The 12527-nt window shown below is 32.5% G+C and overlaps 1 protein-coding gene across 1 annotated transcript; it reads left to right on the forward strand.

Annotated features, from left to right (window-relative positions):
• The first annotated feature begins 851 nt into the window (after positions 1–851).
• On the forward strand, positions 852–6704 carry LOC143076461 (uncharacterized). The gene is made up of 2 exons (XM_076252252.1): positions 852–917; positions 4848–6704. The coding sequence occupies exon 2, from the start codon at positions 4855–4857 to the stop codon at positions 6499–6501; it is 1647 nt and encodes a 548-aa protein (XP_076108367.1). The 5' UTR covers positions 852–917; positions 4848–4854; the 3' UTR covers positions 6502–6704.
• The last annotated feature ends 5823 nt before the right edge of the window (positions 6705–12527 follow it).

Consider the following 12527-nt stretch of genomic DNA (forward strand, 5'->3'; position numbering starts at 1 on the left):
TCTCACGTGATGCAGGATCTTGTCACTGAATCGTTTTTGCCTTTAAGTATGTCTCTTTCTGTTATACTTTTTACAAATATAAGACAATTAATGCATTTTGTACCTATGTTCTATTGTTGACCCTGACGACAATGTTTGTTAACTGATTAGAATAAAAATAAAATAATACCATCTACTTTTAGGTTCACTCGCCTAAAGTGTGGTTGAAATTTGTTCAGTAATTTTAGATCTTTAAATAAGTTTACGACCATGAAATTGAATGATAGCAACAGCTCTCATTGCCAGCATAATAAATATCTAAGTCATAAATTGTATCATCGTCTTCAATGTGGAAAAACAACAAAAAAGATTCAGGCGAGCAACAAATGTTCTTTGAGTCCCGTTATTTTAGTAATTGAACGGTGAAAATGAAGCTGTAAGCACTTTTATCATGGTAATTATACAACCATAAATTTCAGTTGATAATATAGTAAGAAGATGATAAATTATCATATTATGTAAATATGACAATTAAAATATTGAATATCACCGGCTTATGGCTATTGGTTGTGTATTGATTGATAATTTAGTCTTAGATGCATGATTTATTTATTTTAAGTTATAATTGGCTTTGAACTATAGCTGTCAGTAACTGTGAGTACTCTCAGATCTGTAACTAAAGTGTTTTTTTGTTGTGAGGATGTATCCGGCCACTCATCAATGACCCCGAATCAAAACCAATTTGAAAATGAAATGCATCATGCGGTTGGATTGCACTTAATACATAAAAAATACTAACAAAGTTGTTTACATTTAAATATCCCGCTATTTCCACAAAAGTAGGCTGTACAGGTAAAATTAGAGTAGATTATGTCCCCTTTACTAATAGCTGACGTGACGACGGGGAAGTGATATTAAACCGAGAAATAAATTTTCAGGTAATTAATAGTTATCAAAGGTATCAGGATTATAATTTAGTTCGCCAGACGCGCGTTTCGTCTACATAAGACTCATCAGTGACGCTCTTATCAAAATATTTATAAAGCCAAACAAGTAAAAAGTTGAAGAGCATTGAGGATCCAAAATTCCAAAAAGTTAAATCTATGCCTGGGATTAGAACATCCTTAGTTTTTGGAAAAATTCTAAGTTTTGTAAAAAGGAAATATTTGTTAAAATAACCACAATATTGATATTCATGTCAACACCGAAGTGTTGACTAATAGGCTGGTGATACCCTAGGGGACGAAATGTCCACCAGCAGTGACATAGACCCAGTGGTGTAAATAGTTATCAAATGTTAATCTATGCCTGGGATAAGAACATCCGTAGATTTTCGAAAAATTCAAAGTTTTGTAAACAGGAAATTTGTAAAGATTACCACATTATCGATATTCATGTCAAAATTTATAGCGAGTGTGTTTGCTTATTATACATATATATCAAACGAACATTTACTCATTGGAAGAACAAATACATAATCATGCTTTCAATAGACTATTTAGCAATTAATAATCATAAAAAAATGAACTTACTGCTTATTTTTGTGGTTTGATCTCGAGGAGTTGATCGCAAAACTTTGACCAGTCTTATATTTGCTCGGGGGGGCCACTTCCTATGTAATGACTGGTAGGGATGAGCCGCTGGAATAGGTCACTATTTCACGCTTCATGATATATGAAAAGGGTGAGAAATTCAGATTAAATATATCAATAGGTTGATATTATCACTTGCTGGATTATATCATAAGTATCTGAAACTAATCAAATGTTCGTATTTATTTTCGATGCGGTTAAACCACAGTCGTAAATGCATCAGCTATTTGTCAAACCAATTAAACTCTATTTATTCAATGTGGTATTTCCACTGAGGTTAGTTATAGATGCAATAAATCCAATCATTTTGACATTTCCACCTAATTAACATTGAAAGGTTTGTATACATGAAACATTTAAAGAAATTCCATAGCATAGTGTCAGCGTCCTTCAAGAGGGAACGGCAAATCAGTTTTTAATTAATGTTAAACTCAGTAAAAGTGATACTATCTGAAGTATTACTACATTTATCTGACAAAACATATGTTAATGTCTTTTGAAATTGAAATTTCTTCATAATTAAAGATATAAAAGGGGCAAATAGCACTGGCAAATAGAGGAGTGAAGAATTTATTGGAAAAGCAAGGTGTGATTATTGCGACTGCGTTGCTTCTAAACAAGAACGTAAAATGAGCGGGACCGCAAAAATTTTTGTAAATACTAATGTACAAGAAGATGAAAAATATCCAAATATATCTATAGGTCTGTTTTTTGTTCATTAATATATGACAAGGTATATATTTTTGATAAACAAAATATATGAAAAGGGTGGGGTACTTGATGTCTCAGCTGCTCACCCCTACCAAAAAAAGTTTGAAGTGGCCCCCCCCCCCCGAGTATATTTGTTTACGGTGTGTCCACATGTGGTATTCAATTCGCAGCATATTTTGTTCTTATTATATTTTTCTTCATATTTACAAAGTCGGCCATTGTAATAACATTGAGTATATTGCAGAAACTTATATTAATCTTAATAATTCGTACCAAATATTTCAGCCACTTAATGATGTTTCGTCAAATAGAATAATCGCCAATTCCGTAATCGGTACTGTATTAATAAAGAGAACAATTGTAGGTGACAAAAATTGTCGTCAGAGAAACCACATAAGAAATTTTCGCCTGAGAAATAAGATTTCTGGTACACAATATCAGGGAATACGTGGCCGCGGTATACCACTCTATCATCATGAAATAGGACATTTTTAGCTAGCTATAAAACCAGAATTAATCCGACATTTTCTACACATGCATAAAAATGCCTGTACCAAGTCAGGAATATAAATGTTGGTATCCATTCGTTTGATGTGTTTGAGAATGTTGATTAATTTATAGCGAGTGTGTTTGCTTATTATACATATATATCAAACGAACATTTACTCATTGGAAGAACAAATACATAATCATGCTTTCAATAGACTATTTAGCAATTAATAATCATAACAAAATGAACTTACTGCTTATTTTTGTGGTTTGATCTCGAGGAGTTGATCGCAAAACTTTGAACAGTCTTATATTTGTTTACGGTGTGTCCACATGTGGTATTCAATTCGCAGCATATTTTGTTCTTATTATATATTTTTCTTCATATTTACAAAGTCGGCCATTGTAATAACATTGAGTATATTGCAGAAACTTATATTAATCTTAATAATTCGTACCAAATATTTCAGCCACTTAATGATGTTTCGTCAAATAGAATAATCGCCAATTCCGTAATCGGTACTGTATTAATAAAGAGAACAATTGTAGGTGACAAAAATTGTCGTCAGAGAAACCACATAAGAAATTTTCGCCTGAGAAATAAGATTTCTGGTACACAATATCAGGGAATACGTGGCCGCGGTATACCACTCTATCATCATGAAATAGGACATTTTTAGCTAGCTATAAAACCAGAATTAATCCGACATTTTCTACACATGCATAAAAATGCCTGTACCAAGTCAGGAATATAAATGTTGGTATCCATTCGTTTGATGTGTTTGAGAATGTTGATTAATTTATAGCGAGTGTGTTTGCTTATTATACATATATATCAAACGAACATTTACTCATTGGAAGAACAAATACATAATCATGCTTTCAATAGACTATTTAGCAATTAATAATCATAAAAAAATGAACTTACTGCTTATTTTTGTGGTTTGATCTCGAGGAGTTGATCGCAAAACTTTGAACAGTCTTATATTTGTTTACGGTGTGTCCACATGTGGTATTCAATTCGCAGCATATTTTGTTCTTATACAGTCTGCACTGTTAGCCACTAGTCCTATGCCCCAGACTAGTGAAATTTCATTCGGACTAGTAAGTTTTTGCAAAACTTTACAAAACTTTGTTTGAACCAATAAGAAAAATGTCAGAATAATGGTCTTCAGACTAGTAGTTGAAAAAGTTTTTGGTGCAGACTGCTTATATATTTTTCTTCATATTTACAAAGTCGGCCATTGTAATAACATTGAGTATATTGCAGAAACTTATATTAATCTTAATAATTCGTACCAAATATTTCAGCCACTTAATGATGTTTCGTCAAATAGAATAATCGCCAATTCCGTAATCGGTACTGTATTAATAAAGAGAACAATTGTAGGTGACAAAAATTGTCGTCAGAGAAATCACATAAGAAATTTTCGCCTGAGAAATAAGATTTCTGGTACACAATATTAGGGAATACGTGGCCGCGGTATACCACTCTATCATCATGAAATAGGACATTTTTAGCTAGCTATAAAACCAGAATTAATCCACCATTTTCTACACATGCATAAAAATGCCTGTACCAAGTCAGGAATATGAATGTTGGTATCCATTCGTTTGATGTGTTTGAGAATGTTGATTTTGACGTTTGATAATGGACTTTCCATTTTGAATTTTCCTCAGAGTTCGGTGTTTTTGTGATTTTACATTTTATTGAGATTGGTTCCAAATCGATAACTTATAGTTTTTAAAGTCTTAAATATTGTTCAGAAGATTCAAAAGTTTGTTCATTAAAAAAAACAACGTGATAAAATGGGACATCTGTATCCAGTATGATATTTGTTTTGAGGTTGTCGTAGCGTTTGATAATAAACGACAATGAACACGAAATTGAGTCATTAAATCGACACTTTGAGTTATGAAACCTCCAACAAAATTGATTCTGTCTAATTAGTTTTCTTCGTTTTTATGCGTATATATTTTGTGTAAAATATTTACAATCATGATTGAAATATCTCATATTTCTGAATTGGACTATAAAGGTATTTTTAGTACACATAGTTTCTATTTATGTTTTAGCACTGTCATGGAATCTTATACAGAGTGCCTACCCTGTTCTAGAAATGATAAGTCTGCTGCGGCCGATAAATGGTGTGTAGATTGTGAAGATTCGCTTTGTAAAATTTGCGTCACCGCGCATAGGGGGAATAAAGCATCAATGCGACATCATATTATTGATCTACAAGCAGCGACAATGTTAATTGGTGATACTTTGGCATCACAAAGACAATGTCCTAGTCACCAAGATTTTACGATGGATTTCTTTTGTACACACCATGATGTTCTTTGCTGCCGACATTGCATGTCGGTTAGTCACAGGTCATGTGATAAAGTCGTTCCGCTTGAAATAGCATGCAAAGGTGCCAAAAATTCGACTCTTTACCGAGATATAACTGACGAAATGAAGCAAATACGTTCAACACGTAACCGAATTATTCAAAATGATAAAGAAACTAAGCAAAGGATCTGCTATGAAGAGAAGAACATTGTTAACAAAATATCTGAGGCCAAAGAATCTTTAATCAAAAAGCTAAATCAGAAAGAAACTTTTTCTCTATCAGAACTAAGGGATGCTCGAAATAATATAGAAAACACAGTGGATAATCAAGTTGCTGATTCAGAAGCTTCAGTAGCTGAAATCGATAAATATTCGAAACAATTGGACATTCTAACCACCAATGGCACAGACCAGCATGTATTTCTTCGTCTGCGTGAACTGCAATCTATAGTCAGTAAACAGCGCGAGTGTCTTGAGAAACTTGTTTCTAAACTTTCAGAACCTCATTTGATCTTTCAACAACCCACAGATGTTTTCTCGGAGTGTAAAGGTTTAGGTTCAATTTCGATCCAACAAGAAAGGTCCAGTATGCAGTATAGCCCACGAAAGCATATACAAGCTCAAATTGTGTCAACTGCTGGCCAATTTCCGAAATCTTTCAAGTTCGACAGTCGTATTAATATTGATAACGGTCAAGTCAGTGGTCTCACCACTGATAACAGTGGTAACTTAATTATGACAATCCACAATCGACTTCTGTTATATAGTGAAAATGGGAGGTACATTAAGGAATGCAAGTTAAGTGGGGAAGCGTGGGATGTTTCATTCCACCCGAAATCCGGGAACGTTGTTGTAGCTTTACAAAGTGGCGGTTTACAACTTGTTCATAATTTTTCTACTGAACCAGCCATAAAATTCAAAAATTGTATTGTTGGTATTGCCTATGGAAAAGACAATATTTGTGCAGGAGATAGTAAAGGGATACTTCACTTTTTTAGTTTCGACGTAAGACACGTAAAGAAAGTTCCGATTGGGGGGAAAGGGGCTTTGTATTACATACATTGCAGAAATGATAAAATATACATATCAGAAAGCACGTCCAATGTAATACATTGTTTGCATAATGACGGATCTCATTTCTTTAAAATCAGTCCTCTCAAATTATCAATGCCTGACGGTATATCGTCTGACCGTCAAGGAAATGTGTATGTTGTTGGTCGGGAATCAGACAATATACATCGCCTATCAGCAGATGGAAAAAAGAATGACATTATACTGGGATCGGATGATGGAATAAAAGATCCGTATACTATTTGTTTCAGTAAGGATTATGGAAAACTATTCGTGTCTAATGAAAACGGGACAAGTATCTTTGTGTATGATTGTCAGTATTAAAAATTGATACCAAGACTGGGCAGCAATCTTAAAATCAGAAAGTTCTGTAAAAAGTACTGTTGATATAAAAAGAAACCAATTTATATTGGAAGGTTTACCTATATAATTAGAATCGCTATCAAACAAACTTTTGTATATAAGTCTCTGATAAATGAAAAAATTTGAACCAGCCATTAGACCCCAAAAATGGCTGCGTATATTCAATAAAGATGATGTGTTATATAAAAAAAATATATATAAATTTTTATTCAGATATTTAAAAAAAAAAAAAATTGGAAATTACTACAACATATTCTACATACAAAAAAACTTTTACGCAGGTGGAAAATAGTTTTTGTAATTTTTGTACACAAGAAGAAGATTATGATCACTTCTTTATACTGTGTCCATATTTAAAACATTTTTGGAATAAAATGAATGATGTTTTAAAGAACAGTAAAATAACCTTTAAGATAATTAACACACTTGGTATTTAGATATAAAACTTCGACAAAGAATATTTTGATTTCAAATATTTTTTAACAATTGTTGGTTTTCAATTTACAAAATCTATTACATACATACATTTGTATATCTGATCAAAAGACAAAAAAATCAATGTGTTCTCAATATTTCTTAATGAGTTCAATAGGAGATTATGTTTGACAACTACAAGTAATGTTTTATCAACTATTAGAAATCATATGAATAGTCATATTAAGTGTTATTATTAACATAGGCGGATCCAGGGGGGGGGGGGGGCTGGGGGGCCCGCCCCCCCCCCTTTCGTGGGAAAAATTTGGTTGATTATATAGGGAATCATTGAAGCATGACTGGAGCGGTCAGTCAGCGGGCCCCCCCTTAGGAAAAGTTCTGGATCCGCCACTGATTAATTAATATATAGTTGATGTATAAATGTAAGTGTAATATGAATCTTACAACTAATTACTTTTCTGAGTGATTAGTGGAATGTAACAGGGAACATCAGGAGGAGCTTGGACTCCTGAACGATATTGTAAAAAGCTCATATTTGAAATAAAGATTTAATTATGTTGTTTAAAAAAAATAATAAAGATGTTGGAATGAAAAGATTTTCTAATATTCAATACACGATGCTTTAGTTGTTGCAGTTCAATAAAAAAAAAAACAACCAGATGCTCCGCAGGGCACAGCTTTATATGACCGCAGAGGTTGAACACTGAACGGTTGGGGAAAGTATGGACACAACATTCAAGCTGGATTCAACTCTAAATTTGGATTGTGATTAAAAAGTTGACACAGCATAGGTTTTTGACACAGAATGAATGTAAATGGTCTAATGAACTTAAAAAAATATTTTTGCCTTTGAACAATTCACTATACTGTTGAATATTAATCCTCTCCAAAAAATGTTTGAAGAAATTTTCTTTTTATTTATGAAATCTGAAATGAGAAAATTGACCCCCCCCCCCCCCCCAATTTTTTTTCACATCCCTCTTTCCCTTGTTTCAAAACTGATCTCAATTCAAATTTCTAATGGAGTTTGCAACAATTAACTACTCATTTAAATACATCATAAAATAAAATGTAAAAAAAGTGCTTGTAATCACTGAATGGTAATTTTTTTTTTAATTTATTAGTTGGTAGTAAAAGTTAATATACATTGTATATTGTATAAAACAATGATTTAAGCTGATTCAACTACTATTCTGGACAAAATAAGATAACTCCAATTTTTTTTCAAAGAATATTTCATAAAAACTGTGCAATTGAAAATTTCTTGCTATTGCGCAATATTGTGCAATTAGATATTTCTTGCTATTGTGCAATACTGTGCAATTGAAAATTTCTTGCTATTGCACAATACTATAATATAAGAATTTTGGACCCCGATTTGGACCAACTTGAAAACTGGGCCCATAATCAAAAATCTAAGTACATGTTTAAATTCAGCATATTAAAGAACCCCTAGAATTCAATTTTTGTTAAAATCAAGCCAAGTTTAATTTTGGACCCTTTGGACCTTAATGTAGCTCAATTTGAAAACAGGACCAAAAATTAAGAATCTGAATACACGGTTAGATTTGGTATATCAAAGAACCCCAATAATACATTTTTTGATGAAATCAAACAAAGTTTAATTTTAGACCCTTTTGGTCCCTAATTCGTTGGGACCAAGACTCCCAAAATCTATCCAAACCTTCCTTTTGTGGTCATAAACCTTGTGTTAAAATTTCATAGATTTCTGTTTATTTATACTAAAGTTATCTGGGGCGGATCCAGGATTTTGGAAAAGGGTGGGGGTGGGGGTTGGGAGCGAAGTAATAAATTTCGCCGAGCGGAGCGTATTCTCTACATTGATTGAATGGATCCAAAGCTTAAATATATTTGATGTGGGATTTGTCAGTAAAAAATGGACATGGAAAATTCTCGTTTGTTGTATGGTTAGTTAGCATAACTTTACAGATTTTTTTGTTTGTTGTAAATGTTCCAGACCGTATGAGTATTTGCACCGTACGCGTACGGTCTGGACAGTATGCGTACTTGTTCAAAATACTCATACAGTCGGACCGTACGCGTACGGTCTGACTTTTATGAAGAAGTTGGTCAAGTTTATTAGATACAAATGTATATTACAGATCAACATAACATACCTCTCAAATTATTATAAAAAAAGTTCAATTGTAATTGAAATAAAAACTTTGTATTTTAACTATTTAAAAAAATACGCTATTCAACTCTGTTAATCTCTTGTATTTACTAGCATGTCGATCAGTTATACATTTATTGAATTATGATCACTGAAATTGAAGATATCTGAAGTAAACATAATAGGGGAGGACAGTTGTTTTAGAATGTTTAGCAACTTAAAAAAAAATAAAATGTAAAGGAACATGCATGAACTGCAAACATGTACATTTTTTAAAAATGTTAAAAATATTACGTAACTTGTTGTAGCAAGTGTCGCCTTGGCCGAGTGTACCAAAATAAGATTCAGATATACAATTATACAAATGTTTAATTTCAATTGCTCATTTGTTCAGTTTATCCACCTAATTGTAATAATAACAATTTGTAAAACTAAGAATAAAGATTGTGACAAATTGTTTGAATATAACCCATATGATCCAATCACATGTAATGTCAGCTCGTACTGGACCATACGCGTATACTTATACGGTCCGACCGTAAGAGTATACGTATACGGTCCGGACCGTACGCATACGGTTCAAATACTCATATGGTCTGGAACATACACAATCTTCGTGAAGAGAACGGGAGTGGGTCGTAAACATTGGCTAGCGAAGATGGTTGTGAACAATATATATGGCTATTCAATGAAATTTACAATACGACCGACACGAAGAAAACAAACAAGAAATTTATCCATTGAAATGGTTAGTTGAAATGTTTTAACCCAACAAGGGAAGCGAGGGGTTCAAATCAACCAATTGCATCAGAAACGAAGTTGTGAATAACGGTTGACACATAAAGTCATTATAGATAGATAGATAATTTTTTTAAGAAATTTATCCATTGAAATGGTTAGTTGAAATGTTTTAACCCAACAAGGGAAGCGAGGGGTTCAAATCAACCAATTGCATCAGAAACGAAGTTGTGAATAACGGTTGACACATGGAGTCATTATAGATAGATAGATAATTTTATTAACCAATCATGGTGCCCAAAATTTGTGCTATACAATCAAATGAATTACAAAATAAAGCACAGAAAATGATTAGAATGATTAAAGTACATTTAAAAAAAAAAAAAAAAACAACACATGAATACACATTTATGCTAATTAACCTGATATAAACCAAGTTATTGACAAAACATAGTTGTTATGGGTGCCACTGTGACCTGGATAAATTACATAATTCTTTATAGTTCTAGGTCTATGGGAGACAATTCATTATAGACCACACCCAGCAGGCCGATTGCAGTCGGGCCTTGAAAGAAATATTCTGTATATCAGATCGGCGGAACAGACCTTTCGGTCAGATATCGGATTCCAATGCAACCCTCCCCCCCCCCCCCCAAAAAAAAATAATTACGCCCGGTTTTTTGAAAGTGTAATAGAGTATAACTTTCTGTTGGATGGAATTGTGAAAAAGAAGTCAATACGTTCTTGCTCAATACTTTGTCGCTTTGAAGGCGAACGTTATGCTTAATTGTCATCCTTAGCCTAAGCAATGTGTTACTGTAATTTGAATTTAAGTCTTTTTTGACGTACTTGTCAATTCCACCGTAGCGAATCACATAAATTTGACATAATCAATAATATATTACAGTGAATACGAGCGAAAAATATCTTTATAAGTGAAGAATTGTCGCATAACAATTAAATACACAGCAATATTCACTAAGTCTAGGCTGATTATTAATCATTTTACAAAAAAAAATCTTAAAAGGAAACCATTATGTTGACCGATTCTGCACACTAACAATTATTATTATACAGGTAAATTAACGATTTTTATATACCTATACATATATATTTTATATATTTTTTATTATACAACTCCAAGTGTTTGTCTGTGTACTTTTATTTGATTAAAACAAAAAATATGAGCATCTGTATTCCTATGATGGTCACCTCTATGGTTTATTAGTCTAAAATACTGACGAAAACTGAAACATTACATTGAGTCCTTCATTGATAATTTGAATACATTATAAATCAAATATGAAAATTTGAGTCAAATCAGTGAAATAGCATTCGACAAACTAATGGCTCTTTAAATCAAATGATTTCGGTAATGTTGGTATTTTTGTCAATCTTGTATTGCTGATAATTTTTGTCTGTAATAGTTTCTACCCATTTAATAGTTTTTGAGTTTATACACAACATAAAAAATAATTAGCAATCATGTTATAAGAGCAATAACTCCTTTATAGGAGTCATCCAATGGTTTTGATGCAAAGATTAAGTAGAAAAATCTTCACATTCTGAGCATGTTTGTCCTGCAAGATTTTCTCAATATTTTTTTAAAGATACATGTAAAGGCCGATTTTTACATTTTTCTCCGAACATATTGTCTAATTGGTAATCATACCACCTCTTCCTTTTTTTTTTATATCAACACTTGTATTTTTATCCATCTGATGAGTTAAGTCTTTTTCAACTGATTTTAATAGTACGTTCTAATGTTGTTCTGTTATATCACTGTCCCAGGTTAATGGGAGGGTTGGGATTCCGCTTACATGTTTAACCACGCCACATTATGTATGTATGTGCCTATCCCAAGTCAGGAGCCTGTAATTCAGTGGTTGTCGTTTGTTTATGGTTACATATTTGTTTTTTGTTTATTTTTTGTACATAAATTTTTGATCTCTTGTGGAGAGTTGTCTCATTGGTAATCATACCACATCTCACCTGAAGTTTTAAAGTTGGCTCAGTAGTTTCAGAAATGATTTTTTATAAGATAACGGACATCAAATTATAGAGATAACTCACATTGCACTTTGAGCCAGATGACCCAAAAAGGGATCTTAGTTATGATTTATAACAGTCATCAATGTGGACAAATCCATGCAAGCATCAAAGGCTCTTTAGAGCATCTTTAATTTAGTCATCCAACAAAGAAAATAAGGCCAAGGACAATGGACATATGCCAGATAGAAACATTGAAAAGATGGTACCTGATGAAAAAACTTAGATTTTCAAGTTTTTCTATACAAAAAGATGATGTTATCTCTGTATAATTGGCATTTCAATGTCTCGTATTCCTCAACAATAAATACCCCGTCATTGAACCAAAACATCATTAGTTAAAGTGTTACAGATTGCACATGTCCTCATTTCAGTTAAATAAACAACAATAAACACACAGCATTAGATACTTTCATTTCTGTTTTTATCTCCATTATGAAAACAATGTACAAAATTTACAATATACAAGTATAGAATTATAATGTAAACTGTACACAAACTTGTTCATCAAAACAATTAGCACACATATTAAGGATATAAATCTGGATGATTTGTTTCATTTAAGTTTATTATTATTTCCTGGATGTAAGGCATGTTATGAAAAAACTTGACAAGCAGGTAGAAAACCACT

Source organism: Mytilus galloprovincialis, chromosome 5 (genome assembly GCF_965363235.1).
Source record: "Mytilus galloprovincialis chromosome 5, xbMytGall1.hap1.1, whole genome shotgun sequence".
NCBI classification, from domain to species: Eukaryota; Metazoa; Mollusca; class Bivalvia; order Mytilida; family Mytilidae; genus Mytilus; species Mytilus galloprovincialis.